Source organism: Aphis gossypii, chromosome 1, assembly GCF_020184175.1.
Source record: "Aphis gossypii isolate Hap1 chromosome 1, ASM2018417v2, whole genome shotgun sequence".
NCBI classification, from domain to species: Eukaryota; Metazoa; Arthropoda; class Insecta; order Hemiptera; family Aphididae; genus Aphis; species Aphis gossypii.
Genome location: NC_065530.1, coordinates 23,150,213 through 23,168,652, shown reverse-complemented (window position 1 = coordinate 23,168,652; position 18,440 = coordinate 23,150,213). Strand labels below are relative to the sequence as shown.

Here is an 18,440-nt window from a genome sequence, read left to right as displayed (position 1 = left end):
ATACTATTTGAATATAAGACAATTTAATAACACAATGTCAAACCAATCAAATAAAAATGTATCCATACAACCAATTAATTTTTTTTTTTTTAATACTGTTTTACGTTTACGTCTGAAATTACGAATTATACCTAATATTTATTTTATTACACGGTTCCAAATAAAATTAATTTTCTCATTCCATTTGAATATTATTAACCTTTATTTACGTATCTACTTGTGAAATTTAATTCTGAATGATTTGGTTAAAATTGTTCTTCAACAATTAAAAACTATCGATTTTAATTAGAAATGTATAAATTTATCATTATAAATAATATAAATGACGAAATAATTAATTTAATGATTTACATCTAGTTTGAAATAACTGAATTATGTACATAAAACAAACTTAAATAATAGGTAGGTACCACATAAATTAAATTATTAAATAAAAATAAATTGAAGTAAAAGATACACTTAACATAATGAAAGCGCGTTATTTTTATTATTATTACATATTATTTTCAAGTTTTAAAATTATTTTAATGGCTCTTCAACGGTAAAAAAGTTTTATTTTATACCTATACAAGTATATTATATCTAGAGTTTAAAAGGATACAATTAATTCTATAAAGTTTGTATAAATTGTAAATTAAATATAGAAATTTTAGAGGTCAGTTTCAAAGTTATTTAAATAATTGTAGAGTATAAGAGAAATATAATAACATAAAATTATAATATTAAATTTATTATCAAGGAAATGTTAAAAATCTTTATACAAATATAGTAATCAGGTTGATGGTTCATAAATTTGCTTGTGTATAAATATTGATATTGATATTATATTTTATGTTTTTAAAAAATATTTACAAATTAAACAAATAAATGTAATATTAATTTAAAAAAATAATAATATAATACACACACCTAATCATTATATGTATAAATATATAGGTTATAAGTATATTTATATTATCCGAACAACAAAAAGTATAATACAATCATAATGTCAACATTAATAAATATAAACAGTATAGATACAAATATTTTTCTATTTTTCGAGCATTAAGCAAACTTAGCTACATTAGCAAATAGTTATACAAATTAAAAAAAATAAATACATAATATTATTTGTACTGACTAATATATTTTCAAACAAAATAAATAATGTTACAAAAACTTCTTGGTTTTAAATACTTACTATAATATTCGTATTTTTATTGTGAAACATATATTGTTTGGTATTTTAGTATAGTTTTACAATCTATACATGTTTTCTATTGATTTGTTATTTAACTTAGTAATGACTACTAGTTAAACATTTTTCGCAATTCACAAACCCATATAATAACATACTTGGTATAAATAAATAACCAGGTTAAAACTACATACCTAGATACAACAGCATACATGGATATAACCGAATACCAAGTTATACCCATATACCTGATATTGACCATTTACTTGGTTTATATAATTTAATTTAAATCACATACCAGATTACAAAATATACTTAGTAAAAATCGTTTACCAGGTTACAATCACATTTTAGGTATCAGTCACACATTTAGCTACAATCATTACCCGGTTACAAAAATATACTCAGTTAAGGTTGGTTTTCATTGGACCATTCCAGTGTACGTGCACGTTTATCAACATGCACGTACGTACGGATGTAAATACACGTCCTTCATGAAAAATACTCTGGTAAACACGGTAACTAGTAAGTGCTTAATTTTAGTGGTAAATTAACTACCTATAATTTAACTCGGTTTCATAGTTTAAATAGACTTAAATTAACTTTTAAAACAATATAATTTTAAAGGATTATTTAATAATTGTAATTTAATATTATAATAAAATAACACATTTAAGATTTTTAAACTTGTGTTTGCTGCTATCGCTCAAATTAGACTATTAAACACTCGGAAATAGTTTAACTAGATCCAACTTCATGGTATCGTGGTTATACGTGTGGTAAGAACGTATAAACTTTATGGTATACCGGTATACCAAAAGCTTACCATGTATACCAATTAATCACAGAAGAGATTTTTATGCACGTAAATAAACACGTAAGCAGTGGAAACCCACCTTTAAGAATATTTTTGTGTGTTTAACGGACTAATTTGAGCGATAGCAGCAATAACCAATTTTAAAATCTTAAAAATGTATTATATATTTATAATATTAAATTATATTGTTTCAAAAGTTAATTAAAGTGTATTTACACTATAGAGTCGAACCAAATGATAATAAGTTAATTTATCACTAATATAAAGCGCTTACCAGTTACCATGGTTACCAGAGTTTTTTTCATGAAGGACGTGGATGTACAACCGTACGTACGTGAGTGTTGATAAATGTAAACGTGCACGGGAACGGTCCAGTGGAAACCCACCTTAACAATTATAATACATGGTATCAACTACCTACTTGGTATCAACCACATAATTAGTATTAACCAGATACCTGGTATAAATAATGTATCAGGTTAAATCCACCTAGGTACATGTATGTATGTAACTAAATTCCAGGGTAAAACCACGTACATGTATTTAAAGGCGAGTTTTCACTACATACGTATACATGTACGTGCTTAGAAAATTTTTTTGTGATTAGTTGGTATCAAAACCAATACTAACATGGTAAGCTTTTGGTATACCAGAAATCCTATACATTCCAACCAATCACAGAAAAGTATTTTTATGCACGTACACGTATGTAGTGGAAACCCGCCTTAACGGAATATCAGGTTATAACCACATACCTAGTATCAACCACATAATTGGTGTTAACCACATACTGGTATAAATAACTTATCAGGTTAAAACCACATGCCAGTTACATACTACACACATGGAAATAATTGAATACTAGGTTATAACCATATGTATGTTATCGACCATATATTTGGTATAAATAACTTATCAGGTTAAAAAAAATACCTAGTTAAAACCACTTACATGAATATAACCGAATATCGGGTTATAACCACTTACCCGGTATAAATAACTTTTCAGGTTAAAACCACATACCAAATTATAATCATATAATAACTGATATAAATTGATTACCAGGTTACAATCACATAATAGTAAGGATCAATTATATACTTTATAGGAACCACATGTTTTGCTACAATTAAATACCATAATAATAATTAATAATAAAACTATCAGCTGTATAAAGTACATATTTTTTGATACATGAACAAAAATAATTGTACTTGAAAAGTGATTCATGAACCACTCATTATTATAAGTTGAGGTGCCAACTTCACAAAAGTAGTTAAGTGTTGTTGGTTAATGAATATTTAAATTTTTTTCCATTAAGAAATTCAACAAAATTCTTAAAAATGTACTACAGATTGGTCTATTCAATTCCAGCTGCTTACTCAGCACAGTCTGACTCTGCTCCGGCTACAGATCAACATCATACAATACATATTAATTATCAAACTTTTTATCTGAAACCTTGTTTAAATTGTTAATAAGTAACTTGGTCGATATTGAAAAACTTCCAAATCATCAAAAATACATTATTATTATTTGTTTATAAAATCATGTTATAATTAATTAATTGTTTACATAAATACTAAATCAAATAATTATGTACGTTTATTATTTATTTGTTGTTTAATATTTTGAATTCAGTAAAATGATTTATACTATGTTACGATTAATATAGGTTTTTTGGCATAACATAGCATCATACTCGGGACTGTTTGATGTTTTGATAGACTTATATAAATACCATTTTGTAAAGCATTGTACTCTGACCGTAGTCAATTATTTGTGCACTTCTCTTATTTCTTGTGTTTTTTTAAATTAAATGCAAGTTTTAAACCATTACCTAGTGAATTATTGAACACAAAAAAAGTATGCCTACTTATCATAATGTATAAAAAGTGTATTTTAATTATTACGTTACTCATACAATTGAATAATAATATAATATATATTAAATTTACAATTCATACTTGTGATAGTATATCAGTACACTTGAATATATGTACCATTTAATATTTTAGCTCTACTGATAAAAAATTATACATTATGTAAATAATAAAAATATTTATAATATTTTATATGGTGTATATTAATTTTAATTGTTCTTTAAAACTCACTAAAAGTACATTTATAGTGGTTACAATACGTAAGTTAGGTTTATTTTTATATTATATGATACAATTATATTAGATTACCTTATTAGATAAATAAATTAACATTAATGTTATGTCCATCAAGTATAATATTGACGAGTATTATATTTACTCGTAGTTGTGTATTGTCAACAATCCAATGTTAAAAATCAATCGGCCTCTTTAATGAAAAAGCTACACCCCATTATCGATTTATACTGAATATAACAATATTTCTATATTCTTAATTTTATAAAATTTACTTGTTCACATTATTACCAAGCTTTACTTACAAGCATTGTTATTCTAGCTCAACAAATTGGGTAGCCCTATTGCCAATTTTATGGGTGTAAAGCTCTAACAATATGCAACACATATAATATGACATACAGAACTATATTTTAAGTATACAAGAAAAATTAGCTTAAATTATAAAGGTGTAAGAAGTCGATGCGTTTCAAATAAAAATTCTTAAAACATTAAGAGTTATGATATTTTTGTGGTATCATCGTTTTTATGGAATGAAAATTTAGTTATACTCAACCATTGTATATTATTATTGCTGTTTGTTATATATTTGTAGATACGAATTACCTTTAAATTGTCTCAATTTGTATCATACACCAAATTTGAAGATTAAATATAAGAGAATTTATGTATGTGGAAGCTGAAGGGTTTTTGTTGAACGGTGTCTTAAATTTAACATATTTGATAATAACAACTTTGGATGATAAATAAATTAGCTAGCAAGCTAAGTTATATACCTACTGTGATTAGCTCTATTACTTATCTTCGCTTTCTTCTTTTACATTTTTTTTAAATTTAGCGTTAAAACTACAATTACCAAGGGCAATAGTATGTTCAACGATAAATTTTAAACCAACACAAATATAAAATCCGAAATTTAATATCTATAATTGAAAATTTGAATCGTTTGTTTTGTAATAATATTGTTACAAACTATTGTCTTGATTATGTGCTGTTCTTATAGGTATATTATCAATATTAATAATAACTGAATAAAAAAATTCAAACACAGAAATATAGGTTTGTATATATATACATATATTTACAAAATAAATACAGTAGTCATGCTAAGTATTTTAAATATGAACGTGGCGATATTTAAGTTAACAACTATGATTCGATGTGATAAATGAGAGGTGCACAATGAAAATATGAAAAATGATGAAAGAAATTGGTACAACTGAGAAAATTAATATGCTGGTTTGTAGGCCGGAGCGGAGTAAGCGGGTGCCGAGTAAGCTGGTTTGTAAGCAGGGGCAGGTGCACTGTAAGGTGCCTTGTAACCTTGGTTATGTCCTTCAATTTTCTTAACTTCGGCATTAAAACCATTATGGTCATCGGCGGTGTATTCGACGACGCGGGTGGAACCGTCAGCTTCCAAAAGGCTGTAAGTTCCTTTGACGTATCCGTTTCCGTCGCTAGACTCGGATTGGCTGTGTACGTCGTATGTGTGTGGGTCGTTTACGCTGTACTCGAAGTTGTACGGAGTTGGAGCATACTCATGTTCAGCTTGAGCATAAGCGTGTTGCGCTGGGTATGCTGGGGCGGCGTATTGGGCAAGTGTGGTGGCCACGCAGGCGGCAAAAATGATCATCTGGAATAAAATAATTTAGTTGAAATAATAATTATTTTATACAGTTATGTTATAATGAATTTATTAAAAGTTATAAATGAAGTACTTTAACTGCCATTTTTTTTTTTTTTTTTTGAACTGCAGTTATATTTGCTTGTAAGTTTGGCTAATTGAAACTGATGGTTGTGCACTAATGGTATCCCGTATTTATAATGGCAGATCATTTTTAAATTTACCCTTCCAATCAATATTGATTTGTAAATATTTCAATATTTGTATGTTATATTATTGCTTGAACCGGTTGTATTCAATATATTATTAGTGAATAGTGTTATATTTTTAATCACTAAATGGTTACCTCCTATAACTGCCAGAATAGTAAAACCCTTTCCAATTATATTTTTTTTTATTTCATACAGCTTGGTCTAATTATTATGTGATGTGACATAATATTATTATTGATTTCGTTAACTATTTATTTATTTATTTGGCTTACTTATTATTACATTATACATATATACACTTAAATGTTACTCTTTTAAAATACATAAAAAGATAATTCAATAAATTTCATTTTAGGAATTTGGAACCAGTAGGTATAATGATTATACCTATTTTGAAACAATCAAAACACAAAGTTCTATATGTGAGATGTGATTGTAACATCATTTAATTTCAATTTATAAGAAAATGTGAAAACAGAAATCGTTAACTGTTGACTAATTAAAATTAATTTAAAATGTATTAAAATAATTCTATTATTGAAATAATTTTAAAAACAAATATTGATTCTAGTTTTACTTTTACTTTCGATTTTTTTTTCAAGTTATATGATTAAAACCGTATTTATTGCACTTATCACGCATCTCGCTACCTAATTTGTCCTCGGTGTAGCTAATAACGTCAGTATATAATTATATTAGGAACTGTACGTTTAAATGAACTTACCTAATTTGTATTACAAAATCAATGTAATGATATTTTATGTAGATCATGTAATAATGTAACCTTTTTTTATATTAATTTACTTTAAAATAAGCGTTATAGCCTATTTATTTACTCATGTACAAATAATTTCTAGGTTATTGCATTAAAGATTATTTGTACAGAATTCAATGCATACAACATTATTTTCATGAAAATATTTTAAATTATTTAAGTTAACTAATCGATTAATTTAGAAAACAAATCATATTCAAAACTCAACAACATAATATAATAAATGATGTAAATATTATTGTTATGTTAGCAATATGTTATCAAAATATTGTTCCGTAACAATGTATTATATTGATATCTGTTGATAGAAGCCTATAGTTAAATTTAAATGTAAAAACCTGTTTCCAAAGTTTTATCAGTAGGAATCGTCAAAATAGACGTAAAACAATATTTTATTGTTGTTGATTAATTGTTGTCTAAGAATTCAAATACTTTTTTTTATTATAATATTATCTTGTATTTAAATATATATATTTTTATTTTGAATTATCGAAAATAATATAGTTTTGGAAGTTTTTTCTATTTATTCACAACAGTAAATATTATAACAATATAATATTATATACAGTGAAACTTCCATATAACAGAGTCTCATGAAGAACATAAAACATCGTATTATAGAAGAATTCGTTAAATATAAATATAGAATTAACATATTATTACCTATGAAGGTCATAATAATATTCAAACATAATTCGTTAAACATAACGTCAAACATAAGTTCTTTATTATGGAAGTTTCACTGTATTATTAAGTATTAGATGAGTGACAAAATATTGTAAATTATCTCCTGTGAACGAATGAAAATAATTGGTGCAATTATTCTAAGAGCCACAGCTGATAAAATTAGAAACAAACAATTTTTTTTTAATACAACACTGATAAATAACCCTACAAAATAGTGGTTACGACAATACTAAGTTAACCTTTATTGCAAATGTTTTTAAATATTATGTATTGAACTATCTTACGATCTTTTAATTTTGCAATAATTTGTCTGATTCACGATTGATTTTCGTGTTCAATAGCTGTTTCTTGTACATTTGTTTATATTTTGTAACTTTGTGAATATTATTACAATAGAACATAATCTATGTGCATGAAGGTACACGAAGGTCGAGATTAACATATCTTTATCTATGTAATTATATTAATAAGTAATAACGTGAGATACTATTATATCACAGCAATGCCCAACCTGTGGCTTACAGCCTGCAGCATAGTCCTTACGTGTGACCCACGACATTTCACATTTTGTTTAAAGTTATAATAAAAGTACAAATTATTTTAAATGTATTCTTAACTAAAATTAATATAATAAATTATAACTATAATGTATTAGTATTATTATTATATTTTATGAACAAAATTATAAATTTAAAAAAATATATCATAATTGTATATATTATACATATGAAATGAGATATCAAAAATATTCATCGTTTTCGTGAACTAAAAAGTTTGACAATATGGAATTGGCTCATTACATTTTTCAATTGATTTTTTTAAAATGATCTTATTTTATTACTAATCAATCTTTTTTACTTTACCAATCTTAATTAAATGTTAATCTAACCATAATTATTAGAAAATTGAACATCATATTTTTCACATTGATTTAATGTTTGAATTCTGATAATTTCATGTTAATATATTTTTAAAAATAATTTGTAATTACTGTGGTTAGGACATAACATAAGATACATTTTGTGATATCAATATTATTCCGTACTATATTATAAAATAATATAATTTTTGAGATTAAATTTTAAGAATATATTTGATTGAATTATATTTTTAAGAATATCCAGCAATTAACACTATTTATATGACGTATTATTGTATTGTTTACACTAATAATTTAGAATCATTTTCAATCTAATGCAAACTTGCATATATAAAAATTCTAATTGATAAAACACATGCACTTTTTTTCATCTAGGTAATCAAATAGAGAATGGTCACACCCAGTTTTTAAAGCCAATATATTTGTCTGACTTTTTAAGTTAAACATTCGATGTAATTTCAAATATACTATTATTATTACTATAATATATTCAATTGCATACTAAATATTATAAAACGTATGTATACAACTTTTACGTATTACGTAATAATCGTTATTTGTGACATTATTACAAAAATACGATATCGGATTACAATATTATAATAATATGGAGTATTTCACCAAGTACACTTCCGTATTTTTTTTTATTACTTAAGTATTTTGAAATGTATATTATTATAATATATTTTAAATTAAAATATTAATTCTTTACAGTGTTATAAAATAAGACATAATTAGTTCAGTAGTTATAGGTGAGTTGTAAAGTTTGGATAGAGTTAGTATAATATAGTTGGCGAAGTAGCGAACTACAAACTTCATCGGACACCCCTTGCAACTTTACTCCTCTTTCAAAACTTTAAATTTTTGTTAATCAAAAAAATTGTTGGTTTACTAGACTATTTTTAAACAAGAGAAACGAAAATCTTTACTTTAGATAATACAATAACAAATATACATTTTGATTGAAAAAATAGATCACGATATAATAATATATAATATTATAAATACAATACCATGTCAGATCATAATATGTTTTTATAGAAAATTATGTACTATAGCTAATAAATCAAATATATTATTATTGTTTCTTAAATAGTATAATAATTAAATATTATATTTTTAAATTAAAGTAGAATAATGCACATAATTTCGTGATTTAAAAACCTCATAGGTAACTTAATAAAACAGAACTCCACTCAGAATCATAATGATACATCATAATTATTGATTTCAAGTCGATGCATGTTATAGAATATTATAATATGTATATTATATTTGAAATATAGGACAAGTTATAATTAGGCTATAATGGACCAATTAACTGAAATCAGTAATTATGACATATCAATACGACAGTTGAATATATTTGTATTCTTATAATATAATATGTATATTAATCGTTATGGTAATAGTTAGTATTACTAAGTAACAAAATTGTGAAGTATTCACAAAATGCAACTATAGAAGAATTTTTTTTTACATACTTTTTAACGACAATACAATTCAATAACACTATTTCTGATAGTTGATATTACTAGCGCTCATAAAGTTAATAGTTTACTTTAGCTATTTTACATCAATGATTTATTTTATTTTGATTTTATAAAAAAAAAACGTTTACTTTGTACATAAAACATAATTGTTTTATTACTTATTTTATTAAAATGGTGATGAAAATTTTGTTATTTTTGTAGTGTACCAGAACACAATAATGAACAAAAGTATACAATCCCTATTTAGACAAGGTGTACGATTGTACGAATGGCAATGTCAAATGAAGAAAAACCTTTTATATTTTATTGTTTTTTTTTAATTGTGACTAGAAGGTTGTTCGAGACTATAATATACGTGCAGCTCCACAATAAAGACATTAAAACTACCGCAGTAATTATATTACGTTCAAAATACGAACACATTAAGTATCTAGGGAACTAAGCACTGTTTTACTGCTTCGCTTAATAGAAATAAAAATAAATTATTATAATTCAAATAATTAACTATATATTTTAATAAATATCAATTGAATAAATTTAAAAACTACTGATATTTTTCCCGATTTCTATCTTTCTATCTTGAAAGCTCTGCTGAACAGTGACCATAAGAGTTAAAAAAGATTTAATAGATTGGTGGAATATGTATATATATTATATATATATTATTACGTGCAATAAGTCATTGATGCAGCTGAGTATCGCGTCACTTAAATTTAACTACAGAAGCATTATGTTATGAGACTTAGAAGCCAAAAACGAATTGATGTTCCTTTATAACTATAGTGGCCATCAATGGCAGTATTTATTTTTACAATAGGTACGAACTAATGTACCAAACGGAAAACACTATGATGTGTGTTGTTGCTGTATTGTATTCATGTTATCAATTATTGATAACTGAATAATAAATAAAAAGTCACGGATATATTATACAATAAATACATATTTGTATGCATGTATATTTACACGATAAATACAATATTTAAATACTGAGTATTTTACATATAAATATGGCTGTGTTTAAAATTGCAACCATGGTTCAATGTGAACACAATAAAATTGAAAGGTCAACCGAGAAAAATAAAAGTAAGATCGCAGAAAGTGCCACGCACGACTAAGTAAATTAGTATGCTGGCTTGTAGGCAGGAGCGGAGTGTGCGGGTGCAGAGTATGCTGGGGCAGAATAAGCTGGCTTGTAAGCTGGTGCAGAGTACGATGGTGCCTTGTATCCACCTTCGTTCTTGACAACGGCGTTAAAACCACTGTGATCATCGGCGGTGTATTCGACGGTGCGGGTGGAACCGTCAGCTTCCAAAAGGCTGTAAGTTCCTTTGACGTAACCGTTGCCGTCGCTGTATTCGGATTGGCTATGTACGTCGTACGTGTGTGGGTCGTTTACGCTGTACTCGAAGTTGTACGGAGTTGGGGCGTACGCGTGTTCAGCTTGAGCGTAAGCGTGTTGCGCTGGGTATGCTGGGGCGGCGTATTGGGCAAGTGCGGTGGCCACGCAGGCGGCAAAAATAATCATCTGTTAAAAAAATAAAATACGCGGCTTAAAAAAAATAAACATAATAATTTAATAAGGTATATTTCTTTAGGTAATTTTTTTGATAATTTATTAAAAATACATAAGCAACAACCTTAACGGCCATTGTATATTTTTAATTTTTCTAACTGCGCCCGCGTGCTTGTTATTAGTTCTGCTGTTTGAAACTGATAGATGTTCACTATTGATGCTCCCTATCTATGGGGGCTTATGTATGTTCAAAATTTACCCCTTCCAAATAGATTTTTTATTAAATGTGCTAAATTTTATATGAACCGGTTGTGTACAAAATTATATTCTTTTCTGTTTTTTTATGTGGTACAGCCTAATATGGTTACCGCCCTTTATTAGTTCTTAATCCTTTCTAATGAGTGACTTGTCACACAACAGTTTAGGAATACTTTTACTGTATTCAAATTTCAAATACGTAATGGGTATCAAATGTATAAAATATTTTTTAGCTCATCTCAAATTTCGCAATTACTATCCTAATTTAATATATGATTTGGTTCAAAGATATTCAGTAATTAAAGTTAACTATTTTTTTAAAGCATTTATTATATTATTTTAAGTTTTTCCTGAAGTATATAATTGTATTATATGTTTTTTGTGTTTTTTTGTCAATTATTATTATTTAATTATAAATTATTATTACATCATTTAAAATCAATACAAAAATTAATTGTATTTTATAATTATTGTTCAAAACAATTTTTATTTAAGGATACTTAATTGTATATTTAATTATTTATACTATAGAACTTTTGTTAAATTATGTTAACAAAAAATTATCAAACTGAACATTCTTGAAAAATCTCACTACTTTATTTATTTTGATTTTTGATAATTCAAGGCAAACTGCCCAAATTTTCTTATTAAAGTTTTAAGTTTTATCAGTTATATACTTGTGGGTCTTAAATATTTTAATGAAAAACAAACAGTCTTAGCTTTATTCATCAATATCTTTGATTACCTGTATTTTTGTTTGAAATAATTACCAGTGGAAATTAATTTTTCATAAATATATGTTGATGCAAACTTTGAGCTTTTTTGGAAAGAACCAATTTATCAAAGCACACAGTATTATGTCGGATTGCAGTTATAAATTGTCAGAGTTGGTTACTTTATCCGTTAAAAACAATAAATATATTTTCACTATTTTTTTTTAGATTCTAAGTGAAACGATGAATGAATTGATTTTAATAATTATATTTATACATATTGTATATGTATTTTAATTTTTATCTGTCATCACCTTTCGAAGAAAAAAGATACTTAAATTTTCAACTTTAATAAATTTTCTGAATTTTATTGGTATTTTTGAGGTTAAAAGTAAAAATTACCAGTCCTTTTATTGATAATTAAAAAAAATAAATAATTGTTTTAACTCTTTTCAAGTTATAACTATTATAAATGTCCGAGATTATTTTTCATCTGGATAAAAAGTTTGTAAATGAAAAAAATGTGTTTAATTAATAATTTATTCTGAATCAACAAAATATTTATTAACAATAATAATGTTGTTTTATACACATTTTAAGTTGAAATTTGGTTGTGATTAGTTATTTAAATGAAGAATAACATTTAAAAATTGTAAATACATTATTATATTTTATACGCTATGACATTTTCAAAATAATTAGATCAATTGCCTATCTATGCCAGTAAAAAAATAAACCAACAGTAAAAAATACTTAATTTGTAATATCTAAGAGTATATCAAGAAAATAAATACACTTAACGATGCACGCTGACCGCTCAGCATGGTTTTTTGTATGTAACGATTTTTCATTGAAATCAACACTTTTTTAACGCTTACAGTTCAATGACTTACTCAGTGATGAGGCACACTTGACACCTATGCCGTAAATGAGTTATCTTTTTTTTTATTTAGTACAATGAAAAAAAAATATTTTCACGTGGCGTTAAAATTTGGTTTGATGTGATCGATATCTTTGCTGTATATGTATATCATTTTTACGTTCTTGCTTTATTATGCTGTTCTCGTGTTCTACACATTGTATTATAGCAACTAAAATAGTTGTATAATTTGCATAAACTGAGAAATGACGCCAAATAGTAGAAAAATCGAAAGTCACTCGTACTAGGGTCCCAGAATGATATCGTGTAGTCTACCGCTTGTCGTTACTGTTTACAATGTTCTCACAATGTACCGCAACACACGATCGCTCTCATGAACCGCATAAGCTCCTGGTACGAGTCTCGTTGTTTCCAAGCAAACTGTTTGTACTTGATGGACAATCCAAATCCAAATTGAGAATCCATTTGAATAATATTATATAAATTAATATTATTTATTTATAGATCAATTTAAAAATTAATATTTAAACAATTATTACGATCATAACAATTGTACAATTATTATTATGTACACCTTGTGCTATTTAATGTATTCATTTCAATTCCAATTTTAAAATTATTGTAATAATATTTTGTAAGTATTTTACACGGTCATAATCATCAGGCCGATTGCATTTTTTCTTGTTTTTTCTATATTTTTCGTTTTCTAATATTTTTGTTTTATTCAATGTAAACAATCATACAATAAGACGTATAATTCATAGATAAATAGTCACTTAATTTCTTTTTGTTGGTACCATAAAAAATTAATAATTATGTTATGTTTAAGTAGAATATTCAATTAAAACTAATCAATTTGGCGTATTTTTTTTATTCAACGACAATTAATTAGTAATTATTTTGTTTATACTTATTATATGAAATAATATAAAACGAAGAAACGATATTGTAAAAATATGTGGCAAAGCAAAAATCTAAAATAAATATTTGAACAATTATTTGTTTTAGACGTGATATTATTATAATTACTAAAATACATCAAAATATCACTGGGATTTACTGTATAATAATCAGTTTATAATATTCGTTTATTATCACACTAAATAATATAATCATTGTTAGATGTTTAAAATAAAATAATGAATACTATGGATTGTTAAACGTATAGTATTGTTTTATTTGTATTATACAATATTATATTATGTCTAATAAAGTAATAACTGATATAAGAGAGTAATATGATAAATGATAATAGTACATTATTGTTTTAAAAAAACGGTGTAATATTCACATACTTACCTAACATTACAGCTACACGATTAATTTAAAATAACTTATATTTTATTGAAAAAAAAAAAATGAAAAAACATACATTTGACTATTTTTTTACTATACTACATAATTTTTTTTATAAATAATTAAATTGCTTATTGTAATGTAACGCTGAAACAGAAAAAAATTAATTATTTATTTTAAAGGAAGTTGAATATAATCAAATTAAGTAACTTTATATAACCGTAAATTATGAATTTTATTATTATTATTGAAACGTTTAACACACAAGTTTTCTAAAAAAATTATTTTACTGCAAAGCAAATATTTAAAGGCTTCTTTAAAAACGAATTGTGTAATAAAAAATTATGTTAAAATTTAAATAATAAACACAAAATTCTGATTCATATTCATATTCACTAGTATCACTAAACTGTATATTAAATGTTAATAATTTATAAAAACATTTAGTTTGATTAAAATGTAAAATATGTTTTAATAGTATTGTATATTTTACAATAAACTGAATGAACCTTTTTTTTTTTTAAATAAAAATAATCTTCTCTTGTCGATATAATATCAATATACAACTATTATATTATATTTCATTAAATTATAGAAATTTTGTCGTATAAATGCTCTCAAGCATTTAAGTATAGATAAAATATTAAATTCATAGCATTATAGTATGCCAACATTAAATATTGAGTTATAAATGTAGTTGTATTGGAAAACAACAGATTGGACTTATTCCAATTCGATAACAGAGTTTTGCCCTGTATTGTGCATGATTTAAACTTTAAAGTTTGTTGTTAATTATTTTGGCATAAATATTTTTTTTCTTAATACCTATTTAAATTACTTATACTTATACAAAAATAAAGTTTTTATTTTAAGTTTAGAATAATAGTAATATATTTTTAAAGCTATAAAATTAATACATTTTGAAATATTAAAACTATTATTATATGAGTAGTATGTATTTGTATGTTCGTAGCACTTATTAGCAGTGCATTTCTTTTAAATTTAAATGAGATTTATCTCCTTTAAAACTATTAAAATTTTAATTTTAATTTTTTTAATTATTAGGAAAATATTTATTTCAAGAATTGAATACAAATTGATTAAATAAAACAAATATATTAATATCTACCATTATTTTTTAATAATTTTAAAAACGGTTTGTGGGTGGATCATATTTAAGATTAAAGACTTCGTAATTCTCATCATGGTTTTTGAGAATCACTGAGATTTTATGTTATAGATAAACATTAATAGATTAAAGGAGCATAATCACTTTAAAATTAAAAAATCTTTTAAAAGTGCTGTGAACATACTAATGTATATTATTTATATATATATATATATAATATATATATTAATTATTAAGTTATATCAACTATCAATTATTATACGCAAGTCTATTTATATATCTCAAAAAAAATATAAGCTATTTTTCTTTTATATTTTGGTTATGTTTTAAGATGAGAAATATAAACAAACTTTTCATAATATTTACACAAAATCAGAAAATTAAGTAGTTTCATTATCTTCAATATTTATTAATTTGATAAAATTAATTTATAAATTATTGAATTGACTACCTCAAATTGATTTGTTAAAATTTTTGGTGGTAAGTACAATATATAATCAACAATGCATATAATAATTATAAATTATATAAAAAAAAAATTATATTTTATGTATCATAAAGATTGCCAAAAAGAATATGGCGGTGAACTAAATAGGCAATTTTAATACTTCCCCGTTATGTAGGTTATAAATTTAATGTTCCATTTATTATATCTATTACTTATATACTTAATCCACAAAAATACTTATTTTCGTAATTTTAGTAGTTTATATGTGTAATAAATAATTTAAAGTATGATGAAACAATATATAATAATGTAGAATATTGTACATGAATATTAAATTAAATAAAAAATATATAACACATAATATTATGATGTATAATATTCAATTACAAATACTTGTGCAGTTGTGCATTGAAAAGAATATAATATAAATACAATTAACTAGATATATCACATCAAATAATAAAACAATATAAAATAACAAAAAGTTCTGTAAGTTAATGAATAAATTTAAAATTAATAATAACAACTTTAAGAAAACATTGCATTTTATGTGAAATAATATTATCAAAAATTCAAAACTTAACCAATTATAATTGACTTAACAGTTTTATTAAAAATACAATAATATTAAAGGGAAATAATATATTTTAGCAAAGACAATTTTAAAATTAATAATCGTACAATAAATATGATGAATAATATTTAAGTTTTTAAAATATATATTACTATACATAATAATATGTTGCAGTTATCATAATTTTAAATTACATTTATATGACAATTTTAATTTATTGCCATCAAAATAATAATAAACATTGTAAAATATATTAAAGTATTATAAATCTAGTAAAAAAAAAAAAATTAATAAGATAACTGGTTAATATTAAAATAATTAAGGTATTTATAATATTATTAAGATACTCGTGTGAGGATGTCACAAGCTTCGATCAAATGTACAGATAATATTATTCAAAATGATATACAATATTGATCTTATGTTGCGTACCTAATTACTTGTGGTATTATAATATTATTATAATAAAATGGTTTTATATAAAAAAAAAAGGAATCAATTAAACTAAATCCATAGTTATGAATTCATCTATTCATATTTATACCGTATATAAGATAAAGAAAATAATAGTATTTTTCAAGTGTTTTTATTTTTATTTTTTAAATACTTAAAAAAGTAAGTTTTTTTTAGAAAATATAATATTTACAAAACATTTAGTTTTTAAAATAGAAACAACTTTATTTATGTAAGTTTTATCAAAACAATAATAACAACATGGAAATGATTGTTTTCTTTATGTCATATAGATTTCTCAATAATAAGATACTTATTTTAGAAACGGTTTTCATAGACATTTAATGATTGTAGATGCCCATATTCTCTTAACATTCAAAATTAGTCTAAAGTGCATAAGAAATAAGTAGACCATGAGAGTACAGTTAAAGTTAAATAAAAATATTATTTTTTGTTAACAATTTTAATGAATTCGTAAATTGCTTATATTTGATTTACGCACAAAAAAAAAAAAAAAAACATTTTCAAATAATTTAAATAATTTTACATAAATGATAAACATTTTTAAAAACATATGCATATTAGATTACAAATTAAAGTTCATTCATTTTTAGTTAAAACTAAAATAAAATTTCAATAGAACAAAACATAGAATAAATTTTATAATAGTTTATGTATATACTACAATTAAGTTGAAATGGTGTTTCAAAACGTCTATGCATTTCTATTTTGACACTGTTTTTGAAACTGCAAAACAATGAAACAAAAATAAATAAATCTATATAAAACAATATTATTTGTACAAGATTCATATTGTTAAAATGTTAGTGTATTTATAAAATATATACTAATTACGAAATATATAGGAACAAGATACAAATATTATCAGAAAAGGTGTTAGATTGGAATTCTTCTCATTTCAATCATTTTGACACGATTTTGAGAGGAAATTTATTGTTTTCCTTATACCTATAACTAAGTAAATTTCATGGTATATACATATATTTATTTATTTGTATAGCTATTAAAGCCAGTTTTTATTTATTTTTTTTTTTTAGTATTAAGGTAGGTTGATATAATTTAATTATTAATTAACCTAACCTAACCTAAATAATTATTTATTTATTTATTATATAATTTAGTTTAATCACTATGGTGATATAATTTTATATCATATTATAAAAATGTATAAATTTGAAACTTTATTTTATATTTCTGTAAGTATCATAAAACAGCAATATAGATTCCTAATATAGAATATAGACCTTAAAATAGATAAAAATATGTTATATTGCGTAATAAAATTTATAATAATATAATATAGTTAAACATAAAAGTTTTAAGTTTACACGAATAATATTTTGAAATTATAATTTATTTATTTTGTC

General features: G+C 23.9%; 3 protein-coding genes across 8 annotated transcripts in view; 1 reads left to right on the top strand and 2 right to left on the bottom strand.

Annotated features, from left to right (window-relative positions):
- The window catches only part of LOC114129135 (Kv channel-interacting protein 1-like), a 390,998-nt gene that overhangs the window by 139,937 nt on the left and 232,621 nt on the right, over positions 1-18,440 (top strand). The gene's annotated exons all lie outside the window — the stretch shown is intronic.
- Positions 5,169-5,975, bottom strand: LOC114126123 (cuticle protein 7-like). Its single transcript, XM_027990005.2, has 2 exons — positions 5,833-5,975; positions 5,169-5,747 (listed from the first exon to the last, which is right to left on the bottom strand). Exons 1-2 carry the CDS (start codon positions 5,842-5,844, stop codon positions 5,343-5,345), a joined length of 417 nt encoding a protein of 138 aa, XP_027845806.2. The 5' UTR covers positions 5,845-5,975; the 3' UTR covers positions 5,169-5,342.
- Positions 10,711-11,551, bottom strand: LOC114126125 (cuticle protein 7-like). The gene is made up of 2 exons (XM_027990008.2): positions 11,426-11,551; positions 10,711-11,313 (listed from the first exon to the last, which is right to left on the bottom strand). Exons 1-2 carry the CDS (start codon positions 11,435-11,437, stop codon positions 10,909-10,911), a joined length of 417 nt encoding a protein of 138 aa, XP_027845809.1. The 5' UTR covers positions 11,438-11,551; the 3' UTR covers positions 10,711-10,908.